Here is a 15,645-nt window from a genome sequence, read left to right on the forward strand (position 1 = left end):
TGTGGGTGAAGGAGACCCCTGGAGGGAGGTTGAGGGCAAGGAAGACAGCACTGGCCTGACCTCAGTGGAGGAAGACAGGGGCTCTGGGTGCAAGGGGGTAAAGTCCTCGACCACCCCTCAGTTCCCACCACCCGCATCTGTCCAACCCCTTCTTCCTCCGGACCCCTGCTTCTCCAGATTTTCTTCAGTGGGGTACGGCTGGCTCTGGCGTGACTGCCCTGGGTTTGAATCCCACTGCTGGCCCCACAGATGGTCCCCCTCCCGGAGGCCCTGACAGTGGGGCAGGTGATCCCCACTCCATCAGGCCCTTTGAAACGAAGAGATCTTGGCCAGGAAGCTCCCTGTAGGGCACCCGCCAGCCCAGCCTCCTACTTGCCTGGGGCTTGGGTAGGGGTCTGCTCTTCCCAGGGTCCCCTGTGGACCTCAGTCCTCTTACCTCTTCCCCCTTTGATCCTTTGGGTCCTGGCCGTCCCCGGGGTCCCGGATGCCCCTGCAAACCAAGGTGAGAGGATGCAAAGCCACCCCAGGATTCTCTCCCGGGGAGGGTGGCCAGTGTCCGCCTAGAAGGGGAGGGGTGGGAGGGGGTTGGGGGTGCAGGCTCTAGGGGATGCCCCAGCATCAGGGCAAGAGAAACCAGAGTGCACTACCCTAGGCCCTGTGCAGGGAAGGTCCCTTCCTCCCCCCACTGCTGACCACCCACATGGAGCTGGAGGGGGACGGGACAGGGAGCAGCACTCACGGGTAGGCCCTGCTGGCCTGGATCTCCACGGAGGCCTGGCACACCCTCCTGTCCCTGGAAGCCAAGGAGAGACGGGTGAGGGGGCCCACCCTGGAGGGGCAGGGGGCGGGGGGTGGCGGGGCAACTTCCCATCAGGAGGAGTCCCGGAAGCCCTTGCTCTTTCCAGCTCTGTGTCATTGTCCCTGTCTCAGCTTGCTCATTTGCAAAGCTGCCAAATGACCCTGCCGGGGAGGATGGAGCAGGGGAGGGGAGGGGAGAGGTCCGGTGGGGGCCCAGGGCTCACTCAGCGGTCTGTCTCTTGCTTCTGTCCGAGAGCTGTTCCCAGCCACAGAGGATGGGGAGACTGAGGCCATGTGAGAAAGGGGTCTCTCTCCCCAACCTCATCCTCCCCCTCCAGCCCACGCCCTGCCAGCCTGGATTCTGGCCGGAGCCCTCTCTCCGGGGGTCTCCGTTTCAGGCCGGGCACTAACGGTGGGAGGGAGGGCTTGTCTCCCGGCCAAGGCTGTTTTCCCGCCTGGGGGCCGGTAAGGTCGGAGGACGGCCGGGGCATGCTGTGCCGGACGCTGCTACTGGGTAGGAACTTTGATACTTACGGGGTATCCAGGGTCCCCTGGCTCCCCGCGGTCCCCTCGATCGCCTACGGGGCCCTGAATGACAAGAATGGCAATGACATATGGGCCATCAGGTCTCCTCTTAGATGTTTGTGACAGCCTCACCCCTGTTCAGCCTCCCCCTCCCCACCCCCTGCCACAGCAGGAAGTTCCACTTTGGTGGCTGTCCAGGGGACAGAAAAGGGGGCTTACCCGATCTCCAGGTGGCCCAGGGGGCCCCTCAGCCTTGCCGTCCTCGCCCTGCTCCCCCTGTGGACACAACCAGGACTTATTTCTGGCTCCTGGTGAACCTGGGGAATTCCAGACACTCCACACAGCGTGGAAAGGGCCTTCATCAGTGATGAAGACCAGCTTACTTAGGGCTTGAGACAGAGACCAGAGAGGGAAGGGGCGGACCAGGGCGGCGGAACCCAGAGAGTGCCCTTTACTGCCCCCTGCTGGGCATCCCCTGCCCCAGCAGGCAGGAGCCCTGGGCTACCAGACCCCGACAGAGTGGAGACCTTGGTCACACCCAGCTTGCACAGGACCAGCTGTTCAGACCCCCATCCGGTCCCTTCCTGTCTTGGAGCTCTTTTTCTCAGCTGGGGAGCAGGGAAGAGGTGGGGTAAAGAGACAATGGCAGTACCCAGGAGGCAGCGGGGGGCGGGGGGAGTCTGGGAAATGATGCAAACAGTCCCTGCGTGGTGCTTAGCACAGAGTGACAATAATTCCAACCGCACAGGCACTCACTGAATATTTCCAACAACCCTATGAAGCAGGTGACGGTATTCTCCCTATTTTACAGATGAGGACACTGAGGTACAGAGAGACCATGTGGGCTGCTGCCTTGGTCAGACCCGAAAAAGAGTCCCTTTCTCCCATCTTTGCTGGAATAAACTAGGCAGAGAGCCAGGTTTAACAGGAACCTTCTATGCTGGTTGGGAGCCCCGGGAGCAGGCCCCAGGTTGCACTCAGCGGTGGGCCTGTTAGGGATCCTTGTCCATGAGACAGGTTCCTATCTGTGAAACAGGAGAGCGATGGCCGGCAGCACTGTTCTGACGACCCAGGGAGGAGAGCTCGCTACTGCCCATGGGGTAGGGGGCCATGCATTTGGCTGTTGTTGACAATGACAGCAGGGGCGATGTGTGGTGTGGAGGCTGTCAGAGGGATTGCAGGAGGCGTAAGGTTTAGGGTGGAGGTCCTTGAGCCCTGGTAGGCCACGCTGGGCGCTGGGCCACCAAGCAAGACAGGAGGCCAGAGGCCGTGTGCCAGCTATGGGGAAGGTGCGATCAGAGCAGCAAGAGGCCAAAACCCAGGACTCGGAATGTTCCAGCCCCAGACAACTGGTGTCACCTCCCACGGGGGTGCATTCTGGGCAGGAGGGTCAAGCTGGGGCAGCCCGGGGCCCCCTGGCTGTTGGCAAGGGTGGAAGGGGAAGCCTGAGAGGCAGGAGAGGGAGCCATCCCTGGGGCTGGAGCCTGTCCCAGGCCCAAATCAGTCCTGAGGGCTGGCAGCCGGAGCGCCTTGGCCCAGAGCCTCTGTGGCTCCTGTGGGCAGAGACTCAAAGCGGGAGGGACTTGGCTGGAGGCTTCGGACCAGTTGTACCTAAGGGGGTGGCCCAGGGAGAGGGGATTCCCTCTCCTCCCTGACCTCTCTCTATGGCTCTATGTCCCAATCTTGGTCCCACTACGGAGGGAGGCAGCCGGACGGAGGCACGTTGGAGAAGAGGGCCGTGTTTACTGAAAACATTCCGTATGGCAGACCCTTTGGGAGGTGTTCCATAGAATCCATACAGCACTCCTATGCGGCTATGACTACTGGCCCATTTTACAGATGAAGAAACGGAGGCTCAGGAAAAGAAGGGTCTTAGCCAAGGCCACACAGGAAGCAAGGGGTGCTCTGAGCCAAAAGCCAGCCACACAAATCTCCCCCACTCTCCCCACATTGTGGCTGTAGTTTGGGGACGCAGGTTTAGCAGCAGGAAGCCGGTGGAGCCCTGAGCTGCTCCTCTTCCCAGAGTCTCATCTCCAGTCCCTCCAGATACCCCCTCTGTAGACATGTGCCCCACGGGGAATTCACCAGGGTGAGCAGCACATTAGCTCATCTAAGGGCCTATTTCTGGCTCAGGAGACACAGCCTGACATCAGAGCCTGCCTCCTGGTCCTGCCACCTTTCCGCTGGTCCTGGCCGAGTCCTTAAGCAGCCTGGAGACTCAGTTTCCCCATGTGCCATGTGGGACACTGACACCTCATGGTGAGGGCCATGGAGGAATCCCAGGGAAGAGCTCTGCACACGGCTGTGTGCTTCGGGGTCTCCCTTGGGACTCTGCTCGCCCTCCTTCAAGCACCCCCCAGCTTGTGCCTGGCGATTCGCTCTTGCATCCAGTTTACCCTTTTGGGGGCATCTCTGCAGCCCCCAGCTCAGAGCCGAGAAGATATTATATGATCACTAACCACGCATGCACACCCTACCTGTCAGGTAGCAGAATGCATGCGTGAACTAATCGACTACCTTATCACGAGGAAAGTGCCTACGGCTGACATACAGGGGACGTCCGGCTCAGCCTCGCATTCCTGAGGCAGCCACCCACTTAACAGACAGGGCAGTCAAGGCTCAGGGGACCCTGGGATCCCACCCGAGGCTCCAGCAGAAGTAGGGCGGCTTTAAGTTTCAGATCCCATTCTCAGCAGCCACAGGAACCGGTCCTGGTGCTCCAGGTGGCTGTGGGGAGGGAGGCTCCCCCTGTTTCAGGGTCTCCTGTGCCAGTTGTGGCAGACTCAGGGCTGAGGGGGAGACTTGGGGTGCTGAGCGGTATTCCCTACAGCTTCCTGTGGGATGTCGAAGCCCACTGATTGCAGAGCAGGGACCAGCTGGACAGTAAGCCAGGGGTACAGTGAGGGGGTTGCTGACTTAGCTCACAAAAGCAGAGCTGGAGGTGGGGAGGAGATAGCAGGGGGCCACCTGCTAGGAGGCATTCCCTAGGCGGAGCCTTCGGGCGAGGGGGGAGGCAAGAACAGGGATTCTTGAGCTGCTAAGGTAGGACTCAAATGCCAGTTTGGTGCTGCCTCAGAAGGTGACCCAGGCCACTGCCTCGGACCCCAAGTCCCCACCTGCATCGTGCGGCAGGGCACAACCATCAGCAAGCTTTCTTCTAGCAGTTTCTCTCCTCTACCAAAGCTGGAGCCAAGCGGTGGGGCATGGATGTTTCTTCCCTCTGCCTCAGTGGCCCCTTCCTGGCTGGAAAGGCTGGCCTCGCTCTCTGTCCTAAGCCCTGCGCCGGCTCTCACTGGGGGATCTCGTTCCCCAGCAAGGCTTCAATGCCCACATTCACACAGATGATGGAATTGTGGTTATAGTCTGTACGTGATGCATCCCTCCCTCCTGCGGGACTGGAAGCCCTGGCCGGGCAGGACCTGTGGTTTTGTTCTGGTGCTGGGCACACACCTGACATGCAGGCCATCTGTGCTGAATGTGGGTCTAACGGCTCCTGGCCAGCCGCTCTGTGAGCAGGGGTGAGCCGACCATGAACTTCCGCACTACCCCAGCCACAGTGCCCCAGGCACTGGCTCCTGCCGGCCCAGATGGGAGGGAGCACCCACCTTTTCACCCTTTGGTCCAGGAGGTCCGAGGGGGCCCATGATGCCTTTGTGTCCCTGCCGGAAACAGGATGGTAAGAGGTAAAAGCATAGGGGAATGAGGGCTTGAGATGCACAGTGAGGAAGGCCAGAAATTCCAAGGTGGAGACCCTGGGCTATGAGTCTGGGACCCTGGCTCTGCCCCAGCTCCCTGTGTGACTCTGAGCCAGCCCTGGGCCTCTCTGCGGCCTGGCCTCCCAGACAGGCCGGGTCAGTCCCTGACGGACTTCTCAGGGGTGGGGGCGCTTGGACGGTCAGGGGGCACAGCTCACGCCAGCCTGGAGCAGACCTGAGGCCAGATCTTGGAGAGCCAGGTGTATCCCCTGCGGCAGGGGCAAAATGCTGGCCCCAGCTGACTTCCCTAGGCCCTGGCGGGAAGCATACACGCACGTTCCTCCCTTGGGCTTCCAGTTCCCCCTCTCTGGTTCCCATGTCCTCTGCCCTGACCTTCTTCTGTCCTCCTATCTCCCCCTCATCTCCCTGCTGTGTCTCCTCCAGACACTGGATCCCACCTTCAAACTTAACAAGCCATCATTAGCCTCCCCAAGCCTCAGTTTCCCTTTCTGAGTGGGCCCGGAGCCTCTCTGAGGACTAGTCCCCCAACTGTATCACAAGGGTTTGGCTCAGCCTCCTCTAAGAGGGGTGCCAGCTTGGATGCAAAAGCGGGGTGAGGCTTCTCCCTTCCGCATTCAGCCAGCGCGACGCCTGGACAGGACACACGTGTGGCCCCCACCGCGGGCAGGAAGGACTCGGCGAGGGCATGCAGAGGGGGAGGGTGTTTCTGTCTGCCCACCCCTGCTCTGGGGGCCCACCAGGGATCTTCCGTGGCCCCAGGACAGGCCTCAGCGGGGAGGTGGTGGGGCAGAGTCAGAGGCCGGCCTGGGTCCCTGCCTGCAGGAGAGAATTCTGAGAGGGGGGGAGGGGGGGAGGTGAGATTTCTTACACTGTAGCCAGCCAGTCCCGGCTCTCCTTGGGCCCCCATCCGTCCTGGAGCGCCCTAGGACAGGAGCAGATGCGTGTCGGCACAGCTGTGTGGCTCTCACCGCAGCGACCCGGGCCCTGGCCGCAGTCCAGTTCAGCCCCACCAACCTGCAGGTCCGTGGCCCAGAACCCAGGCTGCGGAGCTCCTCCCTGAGGCCCCCTCCTCCCTCTGGCCCGCCCTACTCCCAGCTCTGGGGGTTCGCAAGACCGAGTGGCTAAACCATCTTCACTTTTGTGAGCCGATTTTAAACAGAAGCAGCTATAGAAAGTTAAATGATAGGAACGTACCGTTGAATCAATTAAAAGTGAAGATGACATCTTTTCAAAACTCCTCCCTTTCTAATAATTTTGCTCCATTTTACCACTACCTAGGCTCTGGCTTATTTCCGTCTACTGAGTACGTGTGGTAGAACCAGCCGGTGATGGATGCTCCTGTGCATCTCCTCCCAAGGGCGTGTTCGAGGACACCCCACGGGGGGCACAGGATCAGCCGTGGTGGGAGTGTTCACACCTTGCTGGGAGCTCTCACACTGCGGGCGCCCGTCGATGCTGCACACCGGCAGCTCAGAGATGCCTCACCTGCCCGCCTCCCCCCGCCTCCTCCCTCTGCAGCCAGCAGAGCCCTGGGACTGTCCTTCAGGGCGGGCCAGCAAGAGGTGGGGATGGCCTCAGCGTCACCCAGCGATCGGCAGCCCTATCTCATGAGCCCATTTCCAGTGGGAAAACTCCTTGTTCTGTAAAACCCTCCTGAGGGGCAGGTCCCCTCTCCCCCACTGCCCCAGAATGGGTCCTTATCCATCTGGGTCTGTAAATGGCTTCAGAAGACCCACAGCCCCCTTCAAAGGGAAAGAAATACTTGGCTTTGGGGGTGCTTTCTCAGGGAGAGAGGTGGCAGCTTCTATAGGGTCCCCAAGGGACCCATGATGCAAAAGAAGCAGCTAGGACAGGGGACAGCCAAGGGTTTGGCTGGCAGTGGAGCAGGAGGTACCTCTCTTTCTTCCCTTGCCCCCCTCACCCCCTGCACCCCTGCTCTGTGCCTGCCCACCCCAAACCACCCCACCCCGAGAGTTCTCACCGTTGGTCCCAGACTGCCCCGGGACCCTTTAGGGCCTGGGGTGCCAGGGGGTCCGGGGTCTCCAGGGACGCCCATCTCACCCAGCTGTCCTTGGTAGCCCTTGGCACCCTGCAGTGGGAGGAGATACAGACGGTCATGGAGCCCCAGCAGGGGGCGGGGAGAGAAGTGGGGGAGGGGGAGAGGAGATCATGGTCACAGGGGTTGGGCACCCGCCTTGGCTCCGGTCCGGCCCTTCTCGCCTTGCTTCCCTGGTTTTCCTTCAGGACCCTGGGAGGAGAAGGAGGGAAGGAGGAGGGTGAGAAATGAGAGCAACCTGAGGCGGAGCCACGGAGCCTAAGGGGTATCGGCACAGGAGCTCTGAGGGCGGACTGCCTGGGTTCAGAACTCACCCTGTGCTCCGTACCCCGGGGATCCTGTGATGTGGGAACCTGGCCTGTGAAGTGGGGACAGGGGTCCTGTTTGCCACATGGGGCTGAGAAGCTAATCCAGGGATGGCCCCTCGTTCTCACTGGGTGCCTGGCCCATAGTCAGTGCTGGACACATCCCTGTTTCGGGGTGACTGCGAGGCGCCCATGCTGTCCCAGAGGGAGCACCTGCACCTGCACCCTCTGCACCTGCCACGAGCCCCACACTGTTCCAGCCCCTGGGGAACCCTGAGCCGGAGGCCCGATCGAGGTCTGCTCCCACGGATGGTGACCTCTGGGCTGCCCAAAGGTGAAACGACATGGCCCAGCACACTGAGTCAACTGCGGATCTGTCTGACTCCATGCCCGGGGCTCCTGGGGCCTCTGATGACATGCAGCGGGCAGGGAGCTCTTCCTACATCTCTGAGATGCCATGGGGCACTTCTGACCAGCCCGAGACTGTGTCCCATGGACAGGGGCGCCCTCTTTTGGGGATAGGAGTGGGAGGGGATTCTCCCAGTGGGGCATTGTGCCTGGAAGGTCCGCGGTCCTCCCCTACTATCCCACTGGGGTTCCCAGGCCACTCCCTCCCATAGGCTGCTCCGCCCCCTCCCTCACAGGGCCTCCCTTTGCTTTCCTTTGCCCTGCTCTTGTCAGGGCCACTCACAGGGTGAGTGAATGCATGTAAGTGTGCACGTGTGAGCATAAGACAGATAAGAGAGGAAAAGAAAGGGAGAGAAGAGAATCCCAATTCTGAGCCCACCAGGTTGGGATGTCGAGCATAAGATAGACAGTGTTTCTGATCTCAAAGGACATCCCGATGGTCCCTGGAGGATAGTCCCTTCAAGACCCAAACCTCAAAGGACATCTACGTTCTTGGTAAGCACTAAAGAACTAGTTCAATTCAAGCCCTTTGGCTGCATTAACAGAGGTATATGCTGTAGGATGAGGGAGGTGATGGCCCCACCTTGGAATAGGAGGGGGCAATGAGTAACTGTGATGGAGGAAAGGTAGGAAGATGGGATTTTAGAGTAGCAGGAGAGGCACTTGACACCCATCTGCAGAACACAGGGGCAGCTGTGTTCTTTGGGGTGATCAGTGGATGGAAATTACAGGGAGGCCACCTTTATTCCGCATAAGGACAAAACACGGCAAAAGTGGATTGGAGAAGACAAATCTCTGTCCCCAAGGGCAGTGCCAGTGAGACTGCCCTAGGGACCTCAGGAAGGAAGAAATGGTAGTCTTGGAAGGACCGAGCACAGACTGCCTTGCATTCTGGTACTTAAGACCTTATGTGACCCTGGACAAGCCCCTTCCCTTCTGTGTGCCTCAGCTGCCCTGCCTCTCATAGGTAAGGCTTGAACTAGCTTTGTCTATCTGTGACCGCTTGCCACATAACGCTCCTGAGCACTTGAAAAGGTGGTGACTGGATGAAGAAACCAAATTCTGAATTCAATCTAATTTTAATTAACTTAAAATTAGTTTAAATACAGATAATTCAGTTACCACAAAACTTTTACATATGTTTGGAACAACTTGGGGATATAAACCTACATTTTCAGCTGTGTGTTTTACGAAATCTAAACACAGAACAAGTATTTCCAATGAAAATTAAGCGTCCGAATTGAGATGTGCCATATGAGTAAATTACACATCAAATTTCATAGATTTAGAAAAAAACAGAAAAAAAAAAGGAAGAAGAAGAAGGTAAAATACCTGATTAATGATTTTTATGTTGACTACATGTTGGAAATGTTCGTATCTAGGCTATATTGAGCTAAATAAAATACACTATTAAAATTTATTTCATCCACCTCTTTTTAGGTTTTGTAATGTAAGTATTAAAAAATTTTAAATTATACAGGTAACTCATCTCCTGTCTCTACCCACAGCACTGAAGTAGACCACGTCCCAATCTTTGGCTCCTCCAGGAATAAAATAGTCACAACCAATATGACCGTGGGCCAGGCAAGGACCAGGCACCATGTCTGTGTTCTATGCCATGCCTCCCCCAATTCTGGCCATGGGCTGGGAGGAAGGGGTTATTTATCCCATTTGAGAGCCAAAGACACAGGCCCAGTGAGATGAAGACAGGACCCGCAGGTCACCTCGCTGGGTTCAGATGAGATGCAGGTCCTCAGTGTCTGGGGCACCCCTTGTCCCAGGCTGGTCATATCTGGGCAGTTGTCTAATCATGATATAGGGGCTGGTGGAAGGGGTCAGTGGGCTGAGGTGACTGCTGTGGCTGATCCCTTGTCAGGAGGAGAAGTGAGTCAGCACGGAAGAATTCAGCACAGAGCCAGGACGCCAAGAGTCTCCCCCAGGACAGAGCGGCCGGCCACTTGTTCTGACAAGCCCTCTCCAGCTGGGAGCAGCCCTCATGGTGTGGGAAGTCCTGAGTAAGGGCTGGAGCATCCAGTGGGGTGAGTCCATGGAGCCAGAATGAAGACTTTTACTGGGCCCCCATCCATGAAGATATATTTCTGGAAAGGCTCTGAAGGCTCATAAAATTCTATTTTTAAATACTCCACTGTTTCCCGGCCAGAGTGGGAGATACTTGTCCTGCAGCCCTGATGCCAAAGAGACTCAAATACAAGCCTCTCCCCACCTCTGTCACCAACACACACTCAGTCTGGCTGCAGTGAATCTCTTTCCCATTCCAGTAGATGAAATTGGTGGAGATGGCAAAATATAGACATTAACCCTGTTGGCACCACCACCACCAACATGGCCCCCATCAGCATGGGCACTGTCACCACCACTACCACTGTCATCACCATCACCATCATTGCCAGCACCCTCACCATCTCTACCATTAGCACTATCATCACACCATCTCTACCATCATCACCACCATCTCCACCACCACTAATACCATCACCTCCACTATCACCATCATCACCACCATCGCTACCACCATCACCATTTACACCTTCACCACCATTACTAATATCATCACCTCCACCATCACCATCATCACCACCATCACCACCATTATCACCATCACCACCATCTCTACCACCATCACCACTATCACCGTCACCACGTTAATACCATCACCACCATCACCACCATTATCACCATCACCACCATCTCTACCACCATCACCACTATCACCGTCACCACCTTAATACCATCACCTCCATCATCACCATCATCACTATCACATTAATCATTGCCATCATCATCTCCACCATCATCACCACAACCATCATCACCACCATCACCATCTCCACCATCATCATCACCATCTCCACCATCATCATCATCTTCACCATCATCACCACCATCACCATCTCCACCATCATCATCATCTTCACCATCATCACCACCATCACCATCTCCACCATCATCATCACCATCTCCACCATCATCACCATCTCCACCACCATCACCATCTCCACCGTCATCATCACCATCTCCACCATCATCATCACCATCTTTACCACCATCACCATCTCTACCACCATCACCATCTCCACCATCATCATCATCTCCACCATCATCACCATCATCACCATCTCCACCATCATCATCACCATCTCCACCATCATCACCATCTCCATCTCCACCATCATCACCATCTCCACCATCATCATCACCATCTTCACCACCATCACCATCATCACCACCATCACCATCTCCACCATCATCATCACCATCTTCACCATCATCACCATCTTCACCATCATCACCACCATCACCATCTCCACCATCATCATCACCATCTCCACCACCATCACCATCTTCACCATCATCACCACCATCACCATCTCTACCATCATCACCATCTCCACCATCATCATCATCATCTCCACCATCTTCACCATCATCACCATCTCCACCATCATCACCATCTCCACCACCATCACCATCTCCACCATCATCATCACCATCTCCACCATCATCATCACCATCTCCACCATCATCATCATCATCTCCACCATCATCACCATCACCACCATCATCTATATCATCAGCATCTCCACCTCCACCCAACCATCAACATTACCACTACCACCATCACCACTACCACCAGCTTCCAGTCATTTCCTCCTCCAGCTTCATAAAGACAATATTTATTTTCTGGCACGTTGTAGAAAGCACTTTCCTTCCAAAGTCTCATTGACTCTTTAAAGATCAGAAAACCAAGTCTCACAGAGAGGCAGCATGATCTGCCTAAGGTCACACAGACTGTGGGTTCTCAAGCCAGAACTCACCGTCTGGCCTCTGGGCCCAGGGCTATTTCTGCTGTACGTTCCGGCCCATTCGTCAGCCATGATACTCAAGCGTTTACTAAGAAATAGCCCCTGGAATGTTGGAGTATGTTCCTTCCAAATCCTTCATTGTACCCAAAGTGTGACCCAGAGAGGGCAGCGGTGAGTTCCTACTGGGGAATGGTGGCCAGTGCCTCTCTGGCTAAGTACCCCCAACCCCCTGGTAAATTCAGTGTGGCTGAATGTGGGACAAGGTCAGCAGGGCCAGGCTCACAGAGGCCGTGGCAGCCAGACTGAAGAGGGTGATCCTAGTCTGAGGGCACTTGGGAGTCATGGGAGGCTTGGGGCCGGGGAGGGATGTGGGTAGATTGTTCTCTGGGAAATCCCCAGGTGGAGGAAGCAGAAGGCCTTTAGGCAGCTGCCATCAGAAGACCTCCTGTCCAACTGCTTGAACAGACATGGGTGGTACATGTGCCCAGATGCCCCCGGTGCTGGCACGAAGCCATGCACACTCACCCGGACGCCAGTGATGCCAGGGGGGCCAGGGGGCCCGTCCTCGCCCATCAGTCCCTCTTGGCCTTTGTTGCCACGTTCACCATCAGGCCCAGGGTCACCCCTGTCCCCCTAGGTTGGAAGGGCATGAGGAGGAGAGAGAAAAAATCAGTCCCTCAGCCAATCAGAGGCACTAAACCTCAGGGCTCCATTTGGATGTCCACATCCAAATGGCCAAGGCCAGGGCCAAGCAGCCCCTGGATTTCCCCTGATGGATCCCTGAGCCACCAAAAGGGTCAGGGTGGCATGTCCTGGCAGGTGCAGGAAATACCCCTGACACGGTACTCGGGCCAGGGAGAAAGTCACTTAGAGGGAACATAGGACCTTGACCACTCCTGCCTCCCAAGTTCACAAGGAGGGGACAGCTTTGGGACATTCAGGCTCTTTCTCCCCAACACTGACACAGGGGGAGGACAAGAGTCTTAAGACCCCGAAGGGAATTTTAAAAAAGGAAAACAATTCACCCAATCCTGCCTCTCAGAACCAACTCCATATTTCTGAGTTGCCTTTTCAACCCTTGTTTACATGCAAATGGTTTATAATACTAATAAAGCAAAGGTCATAGTTTCCATTGCTGTGTACCAGGCACCAAGCAGTGGGACAGCCGACTGAAAGCAAGGAAGCTAGTTAGCAGTACGTGAAGCTTTAGTATATGTGCTGCCGAAGTGAGCACAGCAGTACATGAAGCTTTAAAGACACAATCCAAGTGCAGCTTGGTCCATGTTGTTTTGTTTTGTTTTTTGCTGTCTGACTCTATTGCCATCTCCCATTGCCGTCTGCTCTGCACGGCTCTTGTCCTTGCCGGTGGCAGAGAACTTCCTCGTCCAGAGGATGGCAATTCACAACGGACACAGCACCTGCCACATCCAGGCCACGTCGTCCTCACAGGCGGGGCTGAGGCAGGCTGGGGGCAGAGCAGGGATGAGGGACGTGGCATGGGCAGCAGCCCCAGAGGAACAGGGTGGTGTGCCTGTCTGAAGGTCACCTCCATCGGGGCTGGCGGGCCCGGCGGGGCGTGTGGCCAGTCTGCAAGTGGCTGAGCTGGGACTGGTTGGAGACCCGTGGGAAAGGGGATGAAGTCATGGCCAGGAGGAAGGGGTGGGCGGGGAAGCAGGCTGGGAGAAGGGGAGAGTGTCTCTGCCAATTCTGTTTCCCGGCGCCACACTTTACAAGGAGCGCTGATAACCTGGTATGGGTCCTGGAGAAAGATCAGGGTGCGGAGGGCATGAAGCCGGATCCTGCGTTCTAGGCACAGGAGGTTGGCGCAGGGGTCTTTTGGGGTGGTTTCTAGCTCAGCTAGAGGGGATGGGGGGAGACTCCCTAATGAAGAGGGGTCAAGAGATGGCATGGATAAGAGGGAGGGGCCACCCCAAGCTGAGGCGTGGGCCAGCGCACAGCAGATCTGGGCACCCAGAGAGGGACAGACAAGTTGGTGTGTGAGATCTGTCCCCACTGAGATGGGGGCAGAGAGACAGGGTGCTGCCCTGATGGCTTTTCTGCGGACCCCAGCTCCAGAACCCCCTCCTTCTGGCTTGTCATCCCTGGCCACCTGTTCTCCCAGCTCTCTGAGGCAGGCAGCCTGTTCCAGGGGGCTGGGCTGGTTTTCAGAGAGGGGCCCCAGCCTGGCACTGGAAGGTGCTCCAGCTCCAGGGGCTGCCCACACACCCCGCCCCCTCCAGCCTGGCATAGCAAACTTGTAGCTCCCCTACAGAATAGGTTCTGGGTAGGGGGGTCCTGGAGAATCCTAGAGTCCCCCGGACATCCACCCATGCTCAGAAGAGTCTTACAAATTGTCTAGCTCAAACTTCTCGATTTACAGATGGGGAAACTGAGGCCCAGGGAGGCGGAGCCTTCCCAACCACACATGGAAGTCAGCGGGCGAGCATGCGTGAAACCCTGGGGTTCAGATTCCGAGGTTCTCTGTGCAGGAGACAGTACCTCCCTCACTCCTGGGGTTATGTCGCTTAAATTTGAACCTTGCTGCCACCTCTCAATGGCTATGTGACCCTGGGCAAATTTCCTCATTTGTAAAGTAAGCAGTAAAGGGTTACTATGGGGATTGAAAGAGCTAATCCGTGTAAGTAGCTTAGCAGGGTGTCGGGCACGTGAGTTCCAGACGAAGGTTAGCCTTCCCAGGAGTCACCACCGCTGTCCCCGCCACCATCTGCTGCGAGTCAGCAAACTCAACACAGATCGGCAGCAGAAAAGCAGGCTGCAGACTCTCACGACTGTGTGTGTCCGGGAGGTGGTTTTCCCCCATGAAGGTGATTCTTGGACAAACACCGTGAAGACAGTACGGTGTCTCCTGGGTTTCAGGAGGACCAGAGAAGATGCTGGGCATCTGCAGCAACTACTCTGACCCAAGGTCCGAGACAGAACTGCTTTGAAGGGAGTGGAGGAGGAGGAGGAAGACGTCAGTGCCAGGAGCCGTGCGGAGATCAGGAAGGACCCGGTGAGACCCTCGTGCCTTGAAGCCCCACCTCCCATCCCACCTCAGCACAACTCCAGGGAGAAGAAAGGTGGCTGGCCAGAAATGGAAGAGAGCCCTGTGCTGTGACTCAGTTTCCCCATCTGTCACGTGGGGATGGGAATGAATCCAACTCCCAGGGCAGCTGGGAGGAGGACACGGGTTCAGTCACATAGAGCTCTTAAGGCAGGTGATGCGAGCACACGGTGAGTATGCTGAGAATTTTAGCTAGAATGTTCTTCAGCGTCACTGCCATTCAAGCAGGCATTGGGCAAAGGGTGTGGAGGGGCTGTCCTGTCCTCCCCAGCAGGGGCCTGGTTGTACCCTAGGATGCAGCCCAGCTGGAGAGGAGAGGAGGCAGACGGATGGCAGACAGGGGGCGCTCTCGGCCTTGCAAGAAAAACCCGGGGCAGCTGGGGAGCCAGCCAGGGGCCTGTCCCAGAGCCACCCTAGTAGTAGACAGGGAAGCCAGGGACCCAGGGCAGCTATGGGCATGGGGCAGTGGGCATAGGGGTCTGGGGACGGGGTAACTGAGAGCCACTTATCTGAGGTCACATGAAGAGTAAACGGGTGACAGAGGGAATCCTGGGATGTGGCCCTTGGGCCCTTGCGTGAGGAGCTCACTCAGAATGACAGGCCACCCTGGGGAGAGCCCACCTAAGTACTGGGCCAGGGTTAGGGCTGGGCCAGGGCTGGCAGCCAGGGACAGGCTTATGCTAGATGTGGAGCTGGTAAGTCGGCCTCATAGTGCAGGGGAGCCCTGGAGCTTCCTGAAGGTGCCCGCACCTTCAGAGGAATCTACGGGACGTGGCTGGGCTGAGTAAGGCAACAGTGAGCCCTGGGTTTGAATTGTGGATTCTCCACTCACAGCCACAGACTCTGGGTGAGTGCACGTCTGTGTCCTTCAGAGCCTCAGCCTCCACACCTTTAGAACGGGTGCATGGTGCAGAGAGGGAGCCGAAGCTTGGGTCTTGTCTGTGCCAAT

General features: G+C 56.9%; 1 protein-coding gene across 1 annotated transcript in view; it reads right to left on the reverse strand.

The window, feature by feature from the left end:
• The window catches only part of COL27A1 (collagen type XXVII alpha 1 chain), a 135,056-nt gene that overhangs the window by 16,254 nt on the left and 103,157 nt on the right, over window positions 1-15,645 (reverse strand). Inside the window, exons 37-45 of the mRNA XM_044265065.1 lie at window positions 12,158-12,265; window positions 7,234-7,287; window positions 7,021-7,128; window positions 5,908-5,961; window positions 4,929-4,982; window positions 1,543-1,599; window positions 1,333-1,386; window positions 740-793; window positions 437-490 (exon numbers count right to left, since the gene is read on the reverse strand). Coding sequence (XP_044121000.1) covers window positions 437-490; window positions 740-793; window positions 1,333-1,386; window positions 1,543-1,599; window positions 4,929-4,982; window positions 5,908-5,961; window positions 7,021-7,128; window positions 7,234-7,287; window positions 12,158-12,265 — 597 coding nt within the window. The remainder of the gene's footprint in view (window positions 1-436; window positions 491-739; window positions 794-1,332; window positions 1,387-1,542; window positions 1,600-4,928; window positions 4,983-5,907; window positions 5,962-7,020; window positions 7,129-7,233; window positions 7,288-12,157; window positions 12,266-15,645) is intronic.

Source organism: Neovison vison, chromosome 9, assembly GCF_020171115.1.
Source record: "Neovison vison isolate M4711 chromosome 9, ASM_NN_V1, whole genome shotgun sequence".
Classification (NCBI taxonomy): domain Eukaryota; kingdom Metazoa; phylum Chordata; class Mammalia; order Carnivora; family Mustelidae; genus Neogale; species Neogale vison.